Source organism: Hyperolius riggenbachi, chromosome 1 (assembly GCF_040937935.1).
Source record: "Hyperolius riggenbachi isolate aHypRig1 chromosome 1, aHypRig1.pri, whole genome shotgun sequence".
Classification (NCBI taxonomy): domain Eukaryota; kingdom Metazoa; phylum Chordata; class Amphibia; order Anura; family Hyperoliidae; genus Hyperolius; species Hyperolius riggenbachi.
The window spans coordinates 513358284-513383720 of record NC_090646.1 but is presented as its reverse complement, the minus strand read 5'-3'; the positions used below and the strand labels follow the sequence as shown (position 1 = coordinate 513383720).

Below are 25437 nucleotides of genomic sequence, written 5' to 3'. Positions count from 1 at the left end.
CCACTTCTGGCCCCTTAAAGTGTACCTGAGGCGACATTTGACATGAGATAATCATGTGTATTTATAGTGCAAAATATATTAATAACCAGGCTGTTTAACTTGTTTTATTTTGCTGCCTGAAAGAGTTAATTTTCAGGCATGCTTCTGTCTTGTCGCTATCATGTCTGGAATATAGTAAATCTCACTGATAAGCAAATTACAGCCATAAACGGTTTCCTGGCAGAATACATAATTTAACTCTGGGACACTTAAAGTGGAATATAACCCTGCATTTCATCTTTGCTCTAAAACATTATTTACAGCATATTATATGCAACCAGCATTTTGTTTTACTACACCAGCATTCAAAGGGTTACACACAGTGCTTGAAAGTTCAGTGCAGTGAAATGCGGACGCATCCAAACTTTAGATAAGGTTATCTTCTGTTTACTTAAGGGGCACTACAGCGAAAAACTGTAAAATTTAAAATGTGTGCAAACATATACAAATAAGAAGTACATTTTTTCCGGAGTAAAATGAGCCATAAATTACTTTTCTCCTATGTTGCTGTCACTCACAGTAGGTAGTAGAAATCTGACAGAAGTGACAGGTTTTGGACTACTCCATCTCTTTATAGGGGATTCTCAGGGATATATTTATTTTCAAAAGCACTTAGTGAATGGCAGTTGCTCTGTCCAACTGCCAAAAAACTGTGTAGGGAGCAGGGAAGCGGGTCAGCATCATTGTTTAAATCCTTTTTCGGGAATATCTTTATAAAGAATAAAAGCCTTGCTGAAAATCCCCTATTAAGAGATGGACTAGTCCAAAACCTGTCACTTCTGTCAGATTTCTACCAGGGCTGTGGAGTCGGAGTTGGAGTCGAGGTCGGGGCAATTTTGGGCACCCGGAGTCGGAGTCGTGGTTTCAGAAACTGAGGAGTCGGGAGTCGGAGTCGCATGATTTTGTACAAAATCCACAGCCCTGTTAAGTATTAGACTAAGGAGTTGGAGTCGAGGAGTCGGAGTCTGAGCAATTTTGGGTACCCGGAGTTGGAGTTGTGGTTTCAGAAACTGAGGAGTCGGAGTCGGAAGATTTTTGTACCGACTCCACAGCCGAGATTTCTACTGCCTACTATAAGTGACAGCAACATAGGAGAAAAGTAATTTACGTCTAATTTTACTCTGGAAAAAAATGTACTTCTTATTTGTATATGTTTGCACATATTTTAAATTTTACAGTGTTTTGCTGTAGTGCACCTTTAAATGTATTAACTGAGGAATGTGACACATTCTCTGACTGCAGAGAAGCTGCTGGAGACAGAGAGACACTGAAAGCATGTCTGCCTGAAAAACAGCAATGAATAAAAACAGTTATTAATAAAATGCAAAGTCAGCTCACAAAGCAAAAAACTGTACTTTTGGAAACCTATAACTTCTAAATGAATAATAATACTTATGCACAAATGCAAATATGATAACCGTATGGCATATAAAAAGTGGGAAAACATGTTTTTTATTGAATATTATGTCAGGGTTTTAAACCGCTTTAATGGTCTACCATTGATCCGAGACCAACATTCAATTTACTTTGTAAATGTTTAAATATAAAATCTCATTCTGTGGCAAACATCCATCCACAAAACCTGTAGTTGTGCTCAGCAGGTGGATGGACTGATATTCTGGCTAAATTTTTGATAACCTGCATGGAATCTTCTTTACAATTACATATTGTAATGTGTCCACCTATAAGCGATGTGAGCAGGCACAGTCTTTATTTTATTCATTAAAGCAAGAATTCTCTAGTATTGGAGCTTGTTCCCTGAGTGCTTAACAAAGTGAAAGTATGAGTGTATTCCCACTAGAACTCAAACTGCTTGTCTGCTTCACATGAAATCACAACATGAGAGTATTTTTTACTAATCGAGATTAGCACATTTGCTCTTCTACCACAAGATGGCACTCCAAGGACCTGATATGCAAAAGAGCTAAGCGTTTATTGGTATTTTGGGAATTCTTTATAAATTAATCTGCTGCTAACTTTTTAAAAAGCCTTAGAACCTGTGATTTTTTTAGCGGGGGTCCTAAACCCACTTAGACTGTTATAATAAAAGAACAGGATAACATTCTGTGGTGCTAGGTTGGGGTAGCAACCCAGTAAAGTACTCCTGGACAATAATCAGTTTTGGAGCCCCTTCCACTGGCTGCGTTGCAAAAACTGGATTGCATGCATTTTTGCAGTGTTCAGGAAATCTCAGGGTCATTAGGATTGCCACTGTGATCGCAGTACCTCTTTTCCCACTGTGGTGATCATGATACAATTTTACAGCAGCGCAATCACAATGCCTGCCTTTATTTTTTTGCAATTGCGTTTAGGTAGAAGTCTATGGAAGTGGAAAAGCACTCTTAATATATTACAAGATAGCCGCCTCAAAGCAAACCTGTGGAGGAGAAAAAATAAACGTTAAAAACTTACCTCAGTAGAGGCTACTCCAATGCTCATTCACCCCACCGCTCCTCAGCGATAACCTGTTCTTTGCAGCCATGTTCCCATGTACAAGCAATGCACAAGTACGGCCTGGGCCGTCGCACAAAGCGTCATGCACAGAGGAGAATGCCATGTTACAGCGTGGGCCATACTTGCTGAAGATTTAGTTGGCAGGCAGGCAGGGTAAATTTCTGTTCCAACACACTTTCAGGCAGGGAAACATTTTACTTTCAGTTTTCCACGCGCGTTTTTCCGCATACATTTTCTGCACACCAAGTGTGTTTCCATGCAGGAAAACACATGCATTTTTTCACAGCAGCTGATGCAATTGATAGAGAAAACTGCCAAAATGTGCTGAGTCATCATGCAGAATGTCAGTTTTTTTCCTGCGAGCGAACAACTCAGTAAGTGTGAACTAGTACATTGATTATCATGAGTTCTCAGTTTTTCTGTGCAGAAAACGTGCACGAAAACAGCCAAGTGTGTTTCCTGCCTCACATTCTGTTCCAACACACTTCCACATTCTCTCCTCTAGTTTTGCCCCAGAGTTTGAATTGTGTGAACAGTGAATAAAAAATTGCGAGCTCCATCACACAGTGAATGACATGGACTCACCTTGAGAATTATATGGGGATGCAGCTTCAGCCTGAGGAAGGGGCTTCAGCACCTCTCTGGCAGGCACCTGGTAAATATTAGTAGGAGGCCAAACAGGCATAGACACTGGCTCTGCACTTATCCTCTGATTCTCCATCTGTACAGCCACATTTGCCATATCTGAAAATGAGAATGGAGATATTCAGCTATTTAGTGTACAGTACTTTTCCATTAAATAAACACTGCATTGAAGTTAACTACATTATTTGCTGTGCATCTCTTCTACAATATTGTACAGCTCTGCATACTGAACTCAACAACATTTAAAACAAACCAAGAATGAATTTGAGGCCCCATGCACAGTGGTGAGTCGTGGCACAGTGGTGAGTCGTGGCGCGGTGTAACGTCCACTTTGTAACTCAACTCACTGCAATGAACATACAGCGGTAGCATTGCAGATAAAAGGGTGCGGTATGGTAACACCGATGAATGCACGTGATAACAGGTATGGGGAAGCCTACTTTTCACTGACTGTATGCTTCACTGTATGTGACGCAATGCGGCCGTAACGTGTGGTAAGACTGTTCTGTCCCATTATGTTCCTGTTACACAGGAAATACATCGTCCCTCTGTAAATGTGCCCTTAAGCTAAGTACCCACGTCCCGATTTTCCAGACAGACGATTTTTTGAGTGCCAAGTGGTCGTTTCCGCGATGTCGCCACATGCGTACAGGCGCACGACCACGCAACGTCACAATAACGACCGTCATTGTGGATCAGATCACTCAGACAACTCACGTGACATAATGCACACCCACCGACAGGAAGAGGCATCGCAGAACCGTTGGGCAGTGAGTACGCAGCTTAAGGGTTTAGTGTACAAAGGCTCAAGACACTACTTTGCATTCACTTTGATGTATGTTTGATTTCCCCACTAAACTTATGAAAGGCTTAAATTACAGTCTGAGTCTGAGGGGGACAGATTTTGGCTCTGAATAGTGTGGAAGAGAGTTTGAACCTCTTATTTCTTTCAGTGATCTGTGTCCCTCAGTAAAAAACATAACCCCTTTTACTAAAGAGGAGAAAAGAGCAGTTTTAATAGTTACTCCTCACATCCAGTTCCTGGGACCACTACAGTTCATATTAACACACAACACATGAATATTTCTCCGGTGGAGGCACAGACATCAGAAATCAGCAATGCACTTATACATCCACTTCAAATGTCTGGGGCAACCCAGAATGGGGGCTCTGTATAAATAACAGCAAAAAGAAAATATCCCACTCAGGGAAGAGAATAATAAATTACAAAGAAACATAAAGAGCACATATACAGGTTAAGGAATTGTAACCAACGACACATTGCTGTTTACTTTGAACACAGCTACAGAAGCTTGCACATCCTAAGGATCCAACAACCAAACACAGCTACAGAAGCTTGCACATCCTAAGGATCCCACACCCAAACACAGCTACAGAAGCTTGCACATCCTAAGCATCAAACACCCAAACACAGCTACAGAAGCTTGCACATCCTAAGGATCCCACAACCAAACACAGCTACAGAAGCTTGCACATCCTAAGGATCCCACAACCAAACACAGCTACAGAAGCTTGCACATCCTAAGGATCCCACACCCAAACACAGCTACAGAAGCTTGCACATCCTAAGGATCCCACAACCAAACACAGCTACAGAAGCTTGCACATCCTAAGCATCAAACACCCAAACACAGCGACAGAAGCTTGCACATCCTAAGGATCCCACAACCAAACACAGCTACAGAAGCTTGCACATCCTAAGGATCCCACAACCAAACACAGCTAGAGAAGCTTGCACATCCTAAGGATCCCACAACCAAACACAGCTACAGAAGCTTGCACATCCTAAGGATCCCACAACCAAACACAGCTACAGAAGCTTGCACATCCTAAGGATCCCACAACCAAACACAGCTACAGAAGCTTGCACATCCTAAGGATCCCACAACCAAACACAGCTACAGAAGCTTGCACATCCTAAGGATCCCACAACCAAACACAGCTACAGAAACTGGCACATCTTAAAGGGAACCAGAGACATTGGTGGAAAGGTTTTATACATACCTGGGGCTTCCTCCAGCCCCATAAGCCTGGATCGCTCCCACGCCGCCGTCCTCCGCTGCCTGGATCCGCCGGTACCGGGTCCCGTCATTGCCGCGAGTCGGCCAGCGGATGAGGCCAATTCTCCGCATCACAGGGGCACCCTCCATATACCTACGCATGCGGCTGCATACTGCGCAGCCGCATGCGTAAGGGTATGGAGGGAGCCCCTGTGATGCGGAGAATTGGCCGCGTCCGCCTGAAGTGACGGGGCCCGGTACCGGCGATCCAGGAAGCGGAGGATTGCGGCGTGGGAGCGATCCATGCTTATGGAGCTAGAGGAAGCCCCAGGTATGTATAAAATCATTTGCTATTTTTTCCCTACCCTTCCTCTCTGGTTCCCTTTAAGCATCCAACACCAAACACAGATCCAGAAGCTGGCACATCTTAAGCATCCAACACCAAACACTGCTACAAGAACTTGCACGTCCTAAGGATCCCTCCCCCAAACACAGCTACAGAAGCTTGCACATCCTAAGCATCCAACACCCAACCACAGCTACAGAAGCTTGCACAGCCTAAGCATCCAACATCCAAACAAAGCTACAGAAGCTTGCACATCCTAAGCATCCAAACATAGCTACAGAAGCTTGCACATCCCAAGGATCCAACACCCAAACACAGCTACAGGAGCTTGCACACCCTAAGGATCCAACACCCAAACACAGCTACAGGAGCTTGCACATCCTAAGCATCCAAAACCCAAACATAGCTACAGAAGCTTGCACATACTAAGCATCCAACACCCAAACACAGCTACAGGAGCATGCACATTCTAAGCATCGAACACCCAAACACAGCTACAGAAGCTTGCACATTCTAAGCATCCAACACCCAAACACAGCTACAGAAGCTTGCACATGCTAAGGATCCCACACCCAAACACAGCTACAGAAGCTTGCACATTCTAAGCATCCAACACCCAAACATAGCTACAGAAGCTTGCACATCCTAAGGATCCCACACCCAAACACAGCTACAGTAGCTTGCACATCCTAAGCAACCAACATCCAAAAACAGTTACAGAAGCTTGCACATCTTAAGGATCAAACACCCAAACACAGCTACAGAAGCTTGCACATTCTAAGCACCCAACACCCAAACATAGCTACAGAAGCTTACACATCCTAAGGATCCAACAACCAACAACTGCTACAGGAACTTGCACGTCCTAAGGATCCCACACCCAAACACAGCTACAGTAGCTTGTACACCTGAAGCAACCCATACACAGCTACAGAAGCTTGCACATCCTAAGGATCCAACACCCAAATAAAACAGCTGGTGAATGTAGTCCAGTGTACCGAGGAGTGCAAAATTTGTACAATGGGGAAATCAAGCAGCCGCTGAGTAAGGGCATTGTCCAGCACAGAAAGACACACTGCGGGTTAAGGCTCTTCATCCTCCTCTTTGCATAACTAGGGTTATACAGGTGGCAGCCATTAGCAATTCCTCCTTTGCTGGACACCATCTACTCCACCAGTTTGCCGGATTATTTCCCGCCAATATGAAAGGAAGGGAGGAGTTTCTCCAATAAATGTAAAATATTTTATATTTGTCATCATGCAGCTGAAAAAAGGCTGCTATTTATTATTATAATTTAGAAAATAGATTTTATTTCTGAAATCTTTTATTTTTAGTTTGGGTCCACTTTAAGTATATGGACTAAAGTGTTGCTGGTGGCCACCATTCTGCCTTCTCAAAATCTAGAAAAATATTAATCAGCTGAAGAATATAGACAATTCCCATTGCATGTCTGCTTTTCTTTACCCCAAAGTAAACAAAGCCTACCTGCTAAATATGACAAGTCCTTTTTTTACCCCAGAATAGTGGCTGACTGCCTGGTATCTAGAGTTTTAAAAACAGTAGAAATTGCTGGTAGGAAATGTACTCGTTGTAGTAGCACACAGGGAGGCACTGAAATATATATCACTTCTTCACTAGCTTCCACTGACTGCAATGCATGGAAATGCTCACACTCTGCCTCGATTGGCAACGTTGTAGTCCACTAACTTGGTGATTCAGCGGATATGAATGCATATTAAACCAATGCAAAATAAAGGCTGGAATTTGGAATTGTTTAAATGCAATCAGCTACAAAATTAGCTGTATAATTTTAACCCCAATAATTACGCTTCCATAGACTGTATAATTATAACCCCAATAATTGCATTTCCCTGGGAACGCCAGAGAACATACACAGATAAACAGCTCAGCAGATAAACACTGCAGCTACTGCAAGCAAATGTGATGAGATATGTAACTGATCACATTATACTGACTAGTACAATTTATTTCATATTATCTAACTGTGCTCCACGCAAGCGAGAATTCAGAATTAACCCACTGTCTACTTTATAACTCACTTACGCTAACATATAGCTCACTTATTCTAACACTGATAGCTTCAACTTTGGTGCATGACTACAGAAGCGTACTCACTAAAAGACAAAACAGCATTGCGTGCTGATAATGGATGCCAAGGAAGGCCTCCTCACAAACCAGTTTACTTCTCTGCCCAAAATGTACACTTCACAATCCTAAAAACACAATGTCCTTTCTCCTTAACCACTTGAGGACTTCAGTGCTAAACTCCCCTAGTGACCAGGCCATTTTTAGTAATATGTGCCACTGCAGCTTTAAGACTAAGCTGCAGATCCGCAAAACACAGCACGCAAGTGATTTCTCCCCCCTTTTCTCCCCACCAACAGAGCTCTCTGTTGGTGGGGTCTGATCGCTCCCCCCATGTTTATTTTTTTTAAAATAAATATTATTGTTGTTTTTGTAAAAAACAACAACCTGTTTCTTTAATTATTATCCCTCCCTCCCTCCCCACAGCCAGCCAATTATGGCGATCGGCTGTCATAGGCTTCTGCCTATGAGAGCCGTTCGCTCTCTTGTCCCCCAGGGGAACAGCCGTGTCACACGGCTGTCCCCAGTGCAGCGCTGCTGCTGATCGCAGCGCTGCACAGAGTAAATAGACGGTGTGATCGCCGTCTAACAGTCTCCTGAGCGGCTCGGAGACTAAAGAGGGGGCGGAGCCCCAGGACTTTATGCCGATTGGCGTTAGGCGGTCCTGGGGCTGCCGCCACGGCCACGCCCATCGGCGTGACGCGGTCGGCAGAAGGTTAAAGGACTTCTGAGGTCAAATACGTGAAAAAAGTGAAATACCGGTTTACATTCTGTATCCACGGAGGACGCCATCTGCACCCTCGATTTCATTCTTCCTTTTCTCCCGCTTTATTAGCAGCCCTGGTCAGGTCCCCACCCCTCCCAACGGGTCGGGTTATTATTCCTCGCTCAATATGTCTGCCGCAGCTGCGCAGTCCGCATAGACACGAGTGCAGCTCCAGGGCCTCCTCCTGATTCAAGTACAGGAGACAGTCGGGAGTGATGACATGGCTGTAGGAAGCCCTAGAGCTGCGCAGCCGCACACATATTGGCCCGTGAAACGTGTTGCATACCTGGAGAGTCCCCAATAAATAGTACTGTTATTTTATGACGGCTTATTGGCTGGTCTTTTTTGTACCTGAGGGAGGTGAGTCTACCTGCATCCCTCCTTTTAAGCGGATTTTAATTATTTTATCCTTGTTGGCGCCTCTGTTACTCTTGTTTTACTAATAATACAGAAATATTAGACACTATCATAAGTTATAGTGACAATTGTATCAATTAACAAAAATATACAGCAACTTACAAGACACAAAAGGAAGAGGGCCCCGCCCTTGCAAGCTTACAATAAAACATGTGAAGAAGAGCCTTTTAGCAAAGTGTCATCCACATTCGGTATGTGAACTAGTGACTAAGTGTGATTCCCCTGGATTTGTTCAAAGCTCTCCTTATCACTTTTTCCATATACAGGTTTGTATCAATGGAAGACAGTGGTGATTCCATGACACAGCATACCTCTGCTAGTAGAAGTTATCCTCATAATTATAGGTACCGGTAATTGTCCAACAAGGCAAATACTACTTTCCATTGCTTGTACGGTAGGTATGCATGTAAATAGGGATGTGACATTGGCCACCATGGTCTCCTCTTTCCCAAACATTAGTCCCCCCCCCCTCCCCCGCTGTTAGCATGATGTGGCTTTCCCAGTACAGAAGTGGAGATACAAAGCTTGGTTGTCAGCTTTTAGCCTTTCCAGCTGAAGTAAGCAATCAATTACATTTTTCCACTGACTGCTGATAAGGTCATGGGGCAGTGTGATCACCTTGTGTGTAGCACAGTGACCTTTCCCTTGTCTTGGTAAAAGGATGGTGATGTGTCAGTCCCTGTTGCATGATATTAGTGCTTTCCTTTCCTATATAGTCAAATTTGACTTTGCACTAAAGAACACTGCTGATTGTTTTAGGTAAAGCCATTTGCGCTTTATATCTGCAGAGTCTCACTATGAATATCTGTAAAGAGCTCTGAAGAGTCCACAGCACTGCCTGACAGTATGAACGTGATCTGACTCTAGTGTAATCACCTGTTCAGGGAGCTCAGAAGCTGACGTGACTATCAGTACCTAGAGCAAGTGTCGGGTGTCAATAAAAGTGACTATCAGTACCTAGAGCAAGTGTCAGGTATCAATAAGAAGCATCTGCAGGTAAGATAATTTTGAGAATGCAAGATGGCAGCCCCCATAAACAGAAAGGGCAGACATGACAGCATTGGTCAGCATGGGGAGATGAAAATAAGCAACACAAGAATGTTATTTACATATGTAAATCATGGCAGGGATGAGCTCTAATGCAAAAAAAAAACATTTAGCTCAAGTTTGCTTGACTTTTGTTATTAAAGAAAAAATACAGAACGTTCAAAAATCAGCTGTAACTTGCAGTGAATTTTCACTTAAGGAGCTCTTTCTATGGCCAGTTATGGACAGAATACGGCGCATTTTGTTGAAAACGACTTTGTACATGAGGAATGAAAAAAGCTCTAATGGCTTTTCAGTATCTAATCAGATGAAATACCAGGATGAAAAAAAAAACAACTTCTGTTCTTTGCTGTAATGATTCAGATACTTGGCTGGAGCACACGGAGTCTTAATGCAAGCAATTCCGCTTTGGACATAAAAATAAAAAAATGTACATTTATTTGTTTAAAAAATTCTCTTGAATTCCTCAGGAAATGTAGCCATTTCATTGGAAGCAGTTTGCTCGTATTTGTGGCTGGTGCATAGGGGGCATTCACTTCACTGGAATAACAGCCAAGGTCCTTCATGGAAAAGGTGAGCAGATCACGTTCTAGATCTTGTTTGGTTGAGCTGTGGAACAGGTTTAGTCCGTTCTGGATGTTAGTACAGCTCGGTTCACAACAGGAATGCTGAGATACAATTGTGCTGACATGGTTTTGAATTTGTCTTGTGTAAATTAACACCATGACAGAAAAGATAACATTTACTGTCAAATAAGAGTACTTCACACAATAAGCTCTGATTGCCATCTTCTTGCTTGAGCAATGCAAGAGGATAAAACTAGGCACATGCTAGATAAAACTAGGCCGAAATAGTCTATAGCACAGATGTCGAACTCCAGTCCTCGAGGTCCTCTCACATTTTTGACACAGCTCAAACTAATTGGTGAACACATTTCTCCATTTCTCAGCCCATCCGAAACACTGGCAAGGATTTGGCCATCGAGGACTGGAGTTGGACACCTGTGCTTTAGACCAGGGATCCCCAACCTGTGGTCCGCGGCCCACTGGTGGTCCGCAGGACGCTTTCAGTTGGGCCGCGGGACTGTCCTCTTGCCCCCGCCCCGCCCCCTCTGCAGCCGCCGCTTCTGTTATCTCTGGCGGCCGCTTGGTATCTTACATTCCCCTTCTCTCTTGTCAGCGTGACGTGTGAGTCACAGCAGCGCGCCCTGCAGCTGCTGTGACAGAGAGGGAGAAGGCAGGAGAAAGAGCGGCTTCCTGTAGCGGCGCGCCGTTACTATGGGAACCGCTCTCTCTTTCCTGCTTCCTCGGATCCTCCCTCTCCATCACAGCAGCAGCGGGGCGCGCTCCGGCGAGAGAGAGAGGGGAATGTAAGACACCGCCGGCCAAGGTAACTGCAGCAGCCGCGGCCGCAAGGGGGGGGGGGGGGGGGGGTTGGGGATTGGAGTGGGGGCTGCTTTACTTGGGCACTGTACTGGGGCTCTTATACTGGGGCACTATACTAGCTATACTTGGGTACTATACAGGGGCGCTATACTGGGCACTATACTGGCTGTACTGGGGCACTACTAGCTATATGGGGGAACTATACTGGCTATACTGGGCACTATACTGGCTGTACTGGGGCACTACTAGCTGTACTGGGGCACTACACTGGCTATACTGGGCACTATACTGGCTGTACTTGGGCACTATACTAGCTATACTGGGGTACTATACTGGCTATACTGGGGCACTATACTGGCTGTACTGGGGCACTACTAGCTATACTGGGGCACTATACTGGCTGTACTGGGGCACTACTAGCTATATTGGGGCACTATACTGGCTATACTGGGCACTATACTGGCTGTACTGGGGCACTATACTTGCTATACTGGGGCACTATACTTGCTATACTGGGGCACTATACTGGCTATACTGGGCACTATACTGGCTGTACTGGGGCACTACTAGCTATACTGGGGCACTATACTAGCTATACTGGGCACTATACTAGCTGTACTGGGGCACTACTAGCTATACTTATACTAGCTATACTGGGGCACTATACTAGCTAAACTGGGCACTATACTAGCTATACTGAGGCACTATACTAGCTATACTGGGGCATAACTATACTGGGGCACTATACTACCTATACTGGGGCATACTAGCTATACTGGGCACTTTACTAGCTATACTGGGGCACTACCTACCAACACTGGGCACTATACTAGCTATACTGGGGCACTACCTACCTATACTGGGCACTATATTAGCTTTACTGGGCACTATACTAGCTATACTGGGGTAACTGTACTAGCCATACTGGGGCAACTAAACTCCCTATACTGGGGCAACTATGCTAGCTATGCCCCCCCCCCCCCGGTAACCCGCTGTGCACGACGCTGTCCACTAGGACGCTACACCCCCCGCGGGCCCCGGAGAAAAATTTGGTCAGAAAGTGGTCCCCGGGCCGGAAAAGGTTGGGGACCCCTGCTTTAGACCATCTGCCTCTACCAAGAATCCAGCGTGTGTACAGCAGCAAATGGTCACTCTCTAGCATGGTTCTTCCCACTAACCCCACCTGCTGTCACTCAAACACTGCATACCCCCTGCACAGCAACAGGACACGTTGCTAGCCTGCAGACTAGCAACGCATCTGAACAGCCTCGGCCCTGCAATGTCACCTGAGAAATCGGGTGGCGATAGTCGCCAGGCAACATGCATCATACATCTGTACGAGGCTTTAGAATGAACTAGAACTCTAGTAGAATTATTCCATAACCGTAATGTTTCACAAAAAAGGGCCAATTCCAATAGAAATGCATAGACACTCTCTGCTTGCATACACATTACTAACAGGTCGATGCCTGTCTGTGTATGTATATCTATTTAGCCACCAATTTTATGCAATTTTTTTTTTAAAAAGAGTTTACATTTGCCTATTCCTGTTGTTTTAGCTCCTCAGGTGGGCTAATCCACACTTCCTGTTTTGGGTGGGATACAATGGAAATAAATCTGTATTCATTTGTATTGGATGTTTCTATGACTGAGAGCCACAGTGGCTCAAAACACAACAGCCTGCTGTTTTGCTGTTATTTTTGTAATGTGGAAATAATGAGGTGCTCCTAGGCAACTGTGCAGATTACCTCCCATGTTTACTAACAGATGTAGACGTCCCCTGAAGTGTACAGGAGCATAAAGTGGATGTGTACATAAGTACCGCGCCAATCAGCAGACACAAACTACATACTGGTTACCTATGAGGACTAGAAGGAAGTGTGTCGCTGACTGGAGCCTTCCTCTGTAGCTCATCAGACCGATGGGCTGTGTTCTCCTGTATGATTTGTCTGACATAAAATCTGCATTGTGAATGTTACTTTTCATCACTAATGAACGAGTAATAAGCATACTGACAGCACATATCTGAACATGGTAAGGAGCAATTTGTCCAGATCCATTTTTTCGGCCATTCAGGCTAGAGACATTTCTATTTTCCATTAACTGAGGGTATAACTAATGTATATTTAGTTTACGATATGGAGCTTTTTACATTATCTTAGAAGGGCACCTGAGGAACCCCAAAGTTACAAAACAAACCTAACAAATGGTCCACAAAGATGTGCTGACATATGTGCCCTGGTGTCACCTGCATCCCCTCCATTTGGCAGTATTCATCCCCATACTCAGCCCTACAGGAAGCCAGTCACCCAGAACCCAAAGGCCTGCTTGTCCTTCAGCACGTGCACTGTCATAATTCACACTCCCACATGGCATTGCACAGCAGCTGCAGCATGCTTGTTAACTGACTGGGGATAAGAACCTCGGAAGCACTGCCCATGCACAAAAAGAAAATCTTTTAGTCAGTCAGCACTCTGCTGCATTACATCTAATATTTTCAACACATCTTGAGATTTCATTTTCAGGAAACAAAAGCAATAATACCTGCACCAGTGCACAAACGTACAAGGAAGTTTTATTTACTACAACATTCAATTAAATTTGAGGTGTGCCAACTTGACTATATGAAGTCTGCAATAACTGACGCATCTTGGAGGATAATTCAATGAGTTCTAGAATATGTTTAAGGCACAATGCAGAACTAAAAACCATATCTTTTGCCCCAAAAGCTCCAAATCCCAAGCACTGCAGGTGATGTAAAAAGAAGCGCCTGAATGGTTGGAAGTCACACATGAAGAAATGACTTGTGAGCAGCATACCTTCTTTATCTGCAGCTTTTCCTTTCGGGCTACTGATTGTCTCTTGCTCCATGTCAGGTGGTAGCTGAGATGAAGGTTGTTTAGCTGGGTTTTGCCCATCCAGGGCAGACTCATGAACCTTGCTGATCTGCTCTTGGTAAAGGGCCAGAGCATGATGAGGTTTCACAGAAGCATTCTGTGGAAGTGCCTCTTGTACTTCTGCAATCTGAAAGACAAGGAGTGTTAAAAATTAAAGCCCCAAGATAAACATTTCTCTGAAACATGAAGTTGTTCAAAATATTGGGTTGACATACAGTCCAGTAACAATAACAATAAAAAGCTTTGTGTCCAATCTCCCTAATAACATACTAAAGCCTATACTCATAAATTCTGTTTCTGCCATAAGGGAAATTATTTGAAAAAAGCTCTCACTGCAAGACACACAAAATTCTGACATCTATTCATACAATAAAGTCCTTTCTGCTACACAGGTGCTGAAATCAGAGGCTGGACATTAAGAGAAAGAGACAGGTTGTTTGACTTGCTTCTAACAGATAAGCTCCGTGAATAATGACTAGAATCTGACAGGAAAAACAGCTCTTGCACGAGAAGCCATGCTGAGTGTTTTGCTTCATCTTCTGATTGCAATGACATGCAAATCAATGTATGGAGCCATACACATAGAAGTCATGGCAGTGAGACCTTTATCAGCTGTCAGAGAAGTTAAGCCGGGCTCACTGCTTTTTACACCTTAATGTGACATTATATACGTACAGTATTTTACCAGTGATTAAATGTATTAGAATAGAATACATTTGATATAAACTTCAACAAGAACAAAATTTCATAAATGCTTAATGCTTACTAATTTGCAAGCTAATTGTCAAAAAAGGTACAAGAAAAAAGTCCGATGTGTTCAATGTCTTAAAGCAGCCTAATAGCACATGAAAATAAAAGCAGCAAACTTGGGCACTTGTGGCGGCTTCAAAATTGGACATTTTGAGCAATGGATGTGGATGAAGCACTGGGGGCTACATAAATTATGGAGAATATCAGTGGAGGGACCGATAGCAGCGGCGGGGTAAATTATTGGCATGTAAAGTTTGCAGATTATGTAGCCGGACCCCACATCACCAGTGCTAGCGATTGGAAGGGGTGGGGGGTAGTTTGGGGGGTAGGTTAGTGTTAAAAGTAGGTAGTGTTAGCAGTTGATAGTAGCAGGTTAGTGTGTGAGAAAGGTTAGGTACAGTGATAGTAACAGATCAGTAAAATTGCAGCTATTCTACTATCACCATTACCCAGAGCCCAACAGTAGAATATCGGTAACATTGGCAATATTCTACAAGCAGCATTACCTGTTGCCCACATTTCCTAATGCTCTTTTTTGATGTACGCCATAAAAACACAGCTTGTGGAATACTTATTCAACATATTTTATAACAAACCTTGAAAGTAGGGTTAGTCAACTTGCTAATAATAGAAGTTTCAGATACAGACACTTATACCACCCAGGGGAAGCACATGACATTCACCTAGTCACCTTGCAGAGTATCTGCTCACATCTATACTGAAAATCTGAAACAATAGAAAAACGCTACAAAAATTGACTGAGTACCAATTGCCACTTCGAATCCACAGTTTATGATACCATCAACTCAGACTCCAGGTACCCAAAATTGCTCTGACTCCAACTCCACAGCCCTGCCTCCCAAGTACAATCAAGTACCTGGAAGTCTCCTGTCACCCAGTACAATCAAGTAACTAGAAGTCTCCTCTCACCTAGTACAATCAAGTAGCCAGAAGTTTCGTCTCACCCGGTACAATCAAGTAACTGGAAGTCTCCTCTCACCCAGTACAATTAAGTAACCAGAAGTCTCCTCTCACCCGGTACAATCAAGAAACCGGAAGTCTCCTCTCACCAGGTACAATCAAGTAACCGGAAATCTCCTCTCACCAAGTACAATCAAGTAACCAGAAGTCTCTTCTCACCCGGTACAATTAAGTAACTGGAAGTCTCCTCTCACGAAGTACAATCAAGTAACCGGAAGACTCCTCTCACCCGGTACAATCAAGTAACCGGAAGTCTCCTCTCACCCGGCACAATCAAGTAACCGGAAGCCTCCTCTCACCCGGTACAATCAAGTAACCGGAAGCCTCCTCTCACCCGGTACAATCAAGTAACTGGAGGTCTCCTCTCACCCGGTACAATCAAGAAACCAGAAGTCTCCTGTCACCCAGTACAATCAAGTAACCGGAAGTCTCCTCTCACCCGGTACAATCAAGTAAACCTAAAGTCTCCTCTCACCTATTACAATCAAGTAACTTGAAGTCTCATCTCACCCGGTACAATCAAGTAATCGGAAATCTCCTCTGACCCGGTACAATCAAGTAACCGGAAATCTCCTCTCACCAGGTACAATCAAGTAACCGGAAGTATCCTCTTACCGGGTAGAAACAAGTAACTGGAAATCTCCTCTTACCAAGTACAATCAAGTAACAGGAAGTCTCTTCTCATACGCTGGCTTGAAAGACTACAATCTAGTAACCCGAAGTCTCTTGCCCAGAACAATAAAGTAACCCAAAGTCTCCTCTCACCCACTACACCAGCACAAAAACTTCAATAAAACAAATGTTATTTAAATTGTAAAATGTATAATATATACATATAAACTTAGAGTAATATACACCATAAATGACTTTTTCCCAAGTCACTGTCACTTACACTAGGTAGTAAATATTTGCCATATTTAGGACTAGTCCATCTCCTCATGGGATATCCACAATATTACTTATATTCTTTACAAAAGCACTTCCTGGAAAGGATCTATACAAAAATATCACCCAGTTTCCCTACTCATTTGCAAACTATTTTGGCAGTTGGACTGAGCAACTGCAGTTCAGCAAGTGCTTTTGTGACGGAGAAACCCCTATGAGGAGACGGACTACTCCAAAACCAGATCAGTTTGATTTTCACTAACCACTGTAAGTGACAGCGACCTGGGAAAGAAGACATTTATGGTGCATTGGAGCATAAACTGATGATAAGGTTGGGCTGCATATCATGCAGCTTTACCACACAGCCTGCAAAATTAGAATTGTAAAATGGGGATTTACTAAACACTTTAGGACCATGAAGTCCGATGGACTGGAAATGAAGCCATGTCTTACACTGGTACCAGTACAAAAGCCAGAAAGATACAGGTGGAATAAGAGGCAGGTTTGGCAAAGCAGACAGAGCCCATCTGGAGCTCAAGCAAACTACTGGGGCCATTGGAGTTTAATCTAGGCTGTTTTTCAAATATAATGGTTGAGGCAAAATGGTCACGTTACATGCTGGATAGCACAAGGAAGACTTGTTGGTAGTATCTTAGAACATATACACAAGTTTGTAAATACAAAATTATGAATTTCAGTCATAGGACTTGATTCACAAAAGAGTGCTAACTGTTAGCACGGCCGTTTTCGTGCGAATTTTCGCATTGCGCGCGATCGTAAATTTTTGCACGAAACGATGACATTTTAGCGCGCAAATGTAGATTTTTGTGCGGAATCGATATCGTTTGCGATCGCGCGCAATGCGAAAATTCGCGAAAACGACTGTGCTAACAGTTAGCACTCTTTTGTGAATCAAGCCCATAGTCTTTTCATAATTTCTGTCTTTGGCTTGCAGATTCCCCAATGCATACGCTGGCTTGAAAGACTATTTGTAAAAGGTGGAAAACCGCTTTAACAGTGTGCTTGAGATCCCTGGCAGAAAGCATTCTAGGCTAAAGCTTAATTGGTTTTCAAGTGTAGCACACTTATTTACAGGAAATATTCCTGATTCGGGGCTGGACTCAGCAGAGCTTTCAGCAAGTCTGGAGCAGTGCACAATACATCAGTGTTCTGAGTGCTAGAGAGGGTAAACAAAATCACATGTGTGGAGCATTTCCCCTGCAGACACTTACTATGGGTGGAATTGCAGCAGCTCTCTGCTTCAGTTGTTTCAGGTCCATTGGTTTCTGAGGCGAGGAGTTCACACGCATGTCACTGCCAGTGTTTAGCAAACTGGGCCGGGGAGACAGCAGCCTGTACACACAACACAAAGGTCAGGCATTTTATTCACACACAGATTAACACTGTTTATTATAGATGCAATAGTCTCAGCACACTGATATACTACAGGTGATGCACAATATTTTCATGTTTAAGTTCTAAGCTTATTTCATTAGGCTAAAACCCTTAGAAAATAGATTATTCTAACGTATTTCAATTAGGAATTTCTGTCATGTTCTGCATAGTGAGGTAACATTGTTTTATTAATGCTTTACTTGTTTTTACTAATGTTAGAGTAATACACAATGTTGTCTCACCATGCTGGCCTCGGCTACAGAATGTAACTCTGTGTTGTGAGGGCTGCCATCTTGTTCTCTGCAAATTATGGAACTAAAAATTTCACCCTTTGAGATGGTGGGAGAGGTTGCATGCTACCAATTAAACTGGAAGGATACTGGACGAGTAGATATCCCAGGACTGAAACACCACACACAGAAAGTAAATGTACGGATATAATACTAAAGCATGCAAATGCCTTTCACTAAAAATAATGCATCTAGAGATTAGATACAGTTGAAATGTGAGAATGAAAAAATTCTCTGTCATTTTTCCTGCAGATGGAACAGGCAATAGTAGCAGAGGTTCTCCTTTCACCATCGTGCAATGAAGAGAACTTCCCTGAGCTTCAGGGCTGTGGAGTTGGAGTAATTTTGGGTGCATTGGACGTTTTAATTTAATGTCTTGTCTATTTTAGTAATAACAGTGTATGACTGGTTTAAAGATGTGTACAAATGCACAATGTCCCCACAATTTGTGTCACCTGCCAAGATTGAAAGTGTACCTGACACAGGCTTTTATACTTACCCGGGGCTTCCTCCACCCCCATGAGCACTGATGCATTTCTCACCGTCCTCCTACATGCCTCCATGCTCCTGGTATTGGTCCTCCTAGTGTCTCCATTCGGCCGGTAATCGTGCCAGTCAGCTCTTCTGCGCATGTGCAGCCTCTCCGTGCATGCTCAGTATAGCCCGAACGGCACAGCTGAGCCAGTTACCAGGACCGATACTAGGGGAACGGAGGCACTAGGGAGGATGTTGAGAGACCCATCGGTGCTCATGGGGCTAGAGGAAGCCCCAGGTAAGTATAAAATCTTTTACTTTGCCCATCTCAGGTTTCCTTTAACGCTGAGTGCAGGGGCCCAATGCTATACAGATGTGTCGCTAGGCAAAAGGAAAGCTATGCATTATGTTTCTAAGAAGATAGAAGGAGGGACTATGGCATCAGAAATGACTGTCCCATAGAGATTATGGGCTCAATTCACAAAAGGGTGCTAACTCAGATAGCTAGCCTAAAAGCGTGCTAACTACAGTGCTAATCAGTTAGCACGCCCAGAGCTTTTATTGATCGCACACAAAGTGTAAGCGCTGCGCGGAGCACGCGAAACGTCACACCGGGTGCGTTCACAATGAGCATTAGGCGTGCTAACTAAGTTAGCACCCTTTTGTGACTCAAGCCCTATATCACCTTTTATCATTAGGTACTTGGTATCACTGACAACTCTACTATCCATTGACTGCAGAAAGACTGGGTTGTTCACCACTGTACAAAAATTACAAAACGGGAACATGGAATTTATAAGTAGGCATCCCAAAAGCCTATGGTTAAAGCCCTAGTTGTGGTACATGTTTCATGGCTGAATTTCATAACGTAGCAAACAAAATAAAAATCTGGGGTCTCGTATTGTCTTCAGCAGGAAGACCACTGTGTAGTGGGGGCATGGTTCTCACATCACTACATCACTTTTACAGAGAGCGATACCTGCCACTGGACTATGTAGACCAGGCTTTCTCAACCAGGGTTCCCTGGAACCCCAGGGTTCCTTGAGTACTCTGCAGGGGTTCCTTGGCATTTTTCCCATCGTGGGGGAAGTATAATAGAGCACACTATAATAGATAACAACAATAACAATAACAATAATATTTATATAGCGCTTTTCTCCCTGGGGACTCAAAGCGCTGTGACCCTGCATTATGCAGTCTCAAAGGCTAGGGAAAAGAGGTGAGTTTTTAGCCTTTTTTTAAAGCTGTCCAGAGAAGGAGCCTCTCGTACTGATTGTGGAAGTGAGTTCCATAGAGTAGGGGCTGCATAGGAAAAGGCCCGAGCACCAAATGTTAAGTGTATCCTGGGAATAACCAGCTTCATCTTGTTGGCAGAGCGGAGGGTGCGTGGAGGGGCATAAAGTTCCAATAGATCCGCTATGTATTTGGGTCCCATGTGGTGTAGAGCCTTGAATGTCAGCAGGCAGATCTTAAAATTGATTCTCCATTTTACTGGCAACCAGTGAAGAGTTTGCAGTACTGGGGTGATGTGTGAGCTGCGGGGGGCATTGGCTAGGAGTCTGGCTGCAGCATTCTGTACTAGCTGTAAGGGGCGCAGAACCTTATCTGTAGATCCGATTAACAGGGCGTTGCAGTAGTCTAGGCGGGAGGATACAAATGCGTGAACCAGGGCAGGTAGGTCTTCAGCTGGGATAAGGTGTTTTATTTTCGCTATATTTCTTAGATGGAAGAAGGAAGACTTGACGACAGCTGATACCTGCTGTCTGAGTTTTAGATTTCCATCCAGGATCACCCCAAGGTTTCGCACAGAGTCTTTATACTGTACAGTATCTCCCCCAATTGCTAGTTTGAGGTGGTGAGCGTTTTGAACTTTATCCATCATGTGTGGACCACCTACCACCAACACCTCTGTTTTGTCAGAGTTCAGCCTCAGCCAGCTGGTGTTCATCCAATTTTGTAAATCCACTAGACACGCATTTATGGATGCTGATGGGTCTTGGGTGCCAGGCTTGAAGGACAGATACAGTTGTGTGTCATCTGCATAACAATGGTATCCTAAACCATAGTTCTGGATTATTTTGCCCAGTGGGAGCATGTAGACTGCAAAGAGTAATGGTGATAGTACAGAACCCTGTGGAACTCCATAGGCAAGTGGCACTGGATTAGAGTAGTGTGTGCCCAGACATACTTGCTGTGTCCTGCCAGATAGGAAGGTCTGAAACCAGCTAAGAACAGTACCCCTTAGGCCACAGTAATTCTTCAGTCGCTGGATTAGTATTTCATGGTCCACAGTATCAAATGCTGCTGACAAGTCAAGAAGAATCAGAATTGAGCAATCACCCTTGTCCCTTGCAGTAAGTAGATCATTCATTACTCGGACTAATGCTGTTTCAGTGCTGTGCCTTTTCCTGAATCCTGACTGAAAAGTATCAAAGATGTTGTTATCTGTAAGCCTGGCTTCTAGCTGGTTGGCGACTGCTTTCTCGATAACTTTTGATAGGAATGGTAAGTTCGCCACAGGTCTGTAGTTGGTTACAGAATCAGGATCTAGTGATGGTTTCTTCAGGAGGGGTTTTATGATTGCTTTCTTTAGTTCTTCTGGGAAAAGTCCACTTTGCAAGGAGCACTGAGTGATTTTGTGAAGTGCTGGCCTGAACAGCGCTGGGCACTGCATTAAGGATCCAGTTGGGCCAGGATCCAGGTCGCAGGTAGTGGGGCGGAGACTTTGAATGAGAATTCCAAAATCTTCTACACTCAGAGTGTCAAAGACTTGCCATGGTGGTACGGTAGTAGGCATATGCAACGTCCAGTGGTCAATTGATGTTGTTGGTGTAATGCTGGCACGGATGGTAGACACCTTGTTTGTGAAGAAGGCAGAGAATTCTTCACACCTTTCCCTGGAGTATGTGGTTGGGGCTTTTAGGCAGGAAGGATTGCAGAGTGATTCCACTGTGTGGAAGAGTTGAGCAGCTCTGTTGTTGGCTGTAGATATTTTGTGCGAGATAAAGTCTGATTTTTTCTTGGTTATTGCTTGTTGGTATTGTCTGAGGTGTTGAACTAGGCTAGATTTGTGCTCCCCAGTCCCTGATTTACGCCACTGTCTTTCTAGTCTGCGCCCTTTCTTTTTTAGATCCATGATGGTTTTGTCAAACCAATTAGCTTTCTGCTTTTTGGTTGCTGATTTGGTGCGCCATGGGGCAATACTGTCAAGTGTTTCATATATCGTGTTGTTGTACTGGGTTACTAGAGAGTTTGGGTCCATTTGACTGTGGAGCAGATTTGTAAAATCCAGGTTGGCAGTTATCCTCTCCGGTGTTAATTTACTCAGGGGACGGGTTTTGATTGTTTCTTTAGGGAGCTGCTTGATAGGGTGATGTTCAATAGTAAACTGTATTATGTGATGGTCTGACCACACCACTGGGGTTACTGTTATGTTACTAATGTCTATTCCGAGGTGGAACAGTAAGTCTAGCGTATGCCCTCCTCTGTGGGTAGCTGATTTTACAACTTGTGTGAAGCCTAGTCCACCCATGAGATTTATTAGTTCATTTGCATCTTGTGATTGAGTGTTATCAGCCCGGATGTTGAAGTCACCAAGGATGATCCATCTCGGATAAGACAGAGCCAGCATGGCCAGAAGTTCTGGGAATTCCTGTAGGAAAGGGTCAGCATCTCCGGGGGGACGATAAACCACTAAAATTTTGAAGCCTTTACCAGCTGAGATCTGGGCACCTATACATTCAAAGGACTTTGTTGAGCCAACATTCAGGGCCCTGAGCTGCAGAGTTGTTTTGCCACAAATTGCTACACCCCCTCCTCTGCGGTCTCGTCTTCCCTCACTTAGGACTGAGTAATTGTATGGGATGGTTGCTTCCAATGTGGGGCCCGCATTGGCATCAATCCAGGTTTCAGTGATGCATGAAAAATCGCATGTCTGAATAAGGTCCGCAATAATGGCTGTCTTATTGTTTATAGAGCAGGCATTGCAGAGCAATGCAGTGACTGCATGGGGCTTAGCAATGGCGACTGGGTTCACTGCCGGGGTGTTACTGCATCTCTGACTAGATGGTACTGTAACAAGAACCACTAAATTGGGGGGGTCAGGAGACAGTATAATAAGTGGCAGTGTAATAGGGGGTAGTGAAATAAACAGCCACACATATTTTTAAGACCATGCCTCCTGCAAAACAAATGCAGGGGTTCCTTGAGATCAAAAAATTGTTTGCACGGGCTCCTTGAGATCAGAAAGTTATTTTCAGGGTTCCTCCAGAGTAGAAAGGTTGAGAAAGGCTGATGTAGACAGAGGAGCTGACAAAACGTTTCTTGAAGAATTGCTTGAATAATTTCAAGCTAAAAATGACAAGACTTTGTGTACTGCTCGCAATGTATTCTCTCCATAGTCAGCTAAACAATAACTAGTCTATTAAATAGCATAGCTAGAGATTCTGCAGGCAGTCAGAAACCACTTAATAAAATGTTGTATATAAATATAGATCACCCCAACAAAAAGGTCTGTACAGAACACCAGGCAGCTGCCATTACGTCAAAGAAGTCTTTTTGCAGCAGATACTTAACTGAAGAGCCCCAGAAAGCCAACTCACTTTGGGCATATGGGTAGAATGGGTGAAAGGAATTTGTGAGGTCAGCTAATTGGGCGATTTCAATGAAAATGAAAAGTGCTGAAAAAAAGTAAACAGGCTGCGGAAAACAGGTGCACCTCTTACACATAACAACATGAGAAAGTATAAAAAGAGAGAAAAGAATGGCTGACCAAAAACAACCTGTTGTGTTCTATAAAGCTAACCGTACACATGTACAAATAGCTGTTTAGTGGAAAATCAGTCAGCCTCTTGTCCCTTAAGAAACCAGCATGTAGACACCTAGCATGCATGTTCTATATTTCCACTCCTGAGTCTATGCCAGGTGCTCCAGTTTCACTAATAATATCATTTTTAAGTTACATAGCTTCCAATCAAATGGGTCATATTCTACATTCAGACACAGGAATACATAGGCCATCAATTTCACATCTTTATAGGCATCCAAATCAGTCGGGCTGGATATTTTAGGTGGACTGCTTTGTCTCTAAGCACTGGGGAGACGATCCAGCTTTTTCTCTGAGTCAATTCGCTATAGGATAGTAAATGGCAGTTGGATGCACTGAGCATGCATGTACTGCTACTGTCTCCTCGCAAACTGTTGGCTAAAATGATCACTTCTGCCTGTATGACTTTGATATGGACATTAGATTGTAAGTATCTCTGCAGGCAAGCACAGAGGTGAATGATTACACACATTCCCTGTAAAGTGCTGCTTTATACATCATCAACTAAAGAGAAATTACACCTCTGATGAGAAAAATGCAAACTGAACAATTCAGTTGCAGGAATTAAAGTAAACCTGTGAGGCATCAATTTAAATACTTCAGCAGGAGGCAGCATCTGGATCCTACAGAGGCTTTCCTTGTCCTCCTCCATTAGGCCATTCCATCACTAAGACCCCCGAAATGCAGCTGTACTGCACCTGCGCAGTAGCACGGACTTGCCCATGCCAAGCCAGAGCGGGTAAGTGCTACTGCGCAGGGGCGAGGCATTGACTAGCAGTTTTGCGGAGGGAAAGCACAGGATCAGCCTGGTGGAGAAAGACAGGGGGAAGGCTTTGGATCATTCAGAGGCTTTGCTCTATTGAGGTAAGCACCCAAATCGGGCACTTTTTTCCTACTGGTTTTCTTTAATAAAAACTACTGAGATTGTCAACTGTGTATAAAAGCACAGTCATTCACAGCGTTGCTAACAGAACCTGTGAGGGCTCAAACCCACTACAAGACTTTTCTAAGCGCTAGTGATGTGAAAAAGCTCTTGCTAATGCTATGGGGGATTTTTCATAAAATCACATCGCTCTAGTGAGATCATTAGCAAGAGCTTTTCAAATCACGAAGCGCTCAGAAAAGCGCTCCTAGTGGGTTCCAGACCTCAGAGAGGAGTATCAAAATCTCCTGCCAAACAATGGATTACAGCAGCTGTTGTAAATGAGCAATATTGGTTCCTATTTCATGCAGCTATTCACTCATGCAGCAAGGTGGTAGGATCTGGAAAGTCTGCACTCCAAGCAGAGTATATTGTTGCCATGATTGCAAAGAAATGCATTTTTTTCACTGGATGCAAATTGAAATGGAAAGATAATTTTAATACCATTAAAACAAAAACAGTCTAAACTTGCTGAAGTTTTATAATGAAATGGCAATTTGACTTTACGATATACAAGAAACATTTCCCTCCCCAACTCAGATAACACTCTGCATCTTCTGATGTACAACAGACCTATAACGAGCACTAGAGCCATGACCAGGTGATGTCCAAACACAAAAATGTCCACTATGAAGGGAATACTCTGCACTCGTAAGGTAACCTGACATACTAGCCAGAAGCTAGGTCAATGAGATGCAAATAACTGAGTCGATGTAGGATTATGTAAGTTCTGCATAAAAATGTAAGCATGTTGAAAATAGACCAATCAGACACCATCAGGGTGACATTCAA

The 25437-nt window shown here is 43.7% G+C and overlaps 1 protein-coding gene across 17 annotated transcripts in view; it reads right to left on the bottom strand.

Moving 5' to 3' along the window:
- The window catches only part of NCOR2 (nuclear receptor corepressor 2), a 641335-nt gene that overhangs the window by 89568 nt on the left and 526330 nt on the right, over window positions 1-25437 (bottom strand). For all 17 annotated transcript variants that reach the window (XM_068243885.1, XM_068243983.1, XM_068243973.1 and 14 more), the window contains 3 exons: window positions 17972-18092; window positions 14046-14250; window positions 3079-3237 (listed from right to left, as the gene is read on the bottom strand). In XM_068243885.1, the coding sequence (XP_068099986.1) occupies window positions 3079-3237; window positions 14046-14250; window positions 17972-18092 (485 nt within the window). The remainder of the gene's footprint in view (window positions 1-3078; window positions 3238-14045; window positions 14251-17971; window positions 18093-25437) is intronic.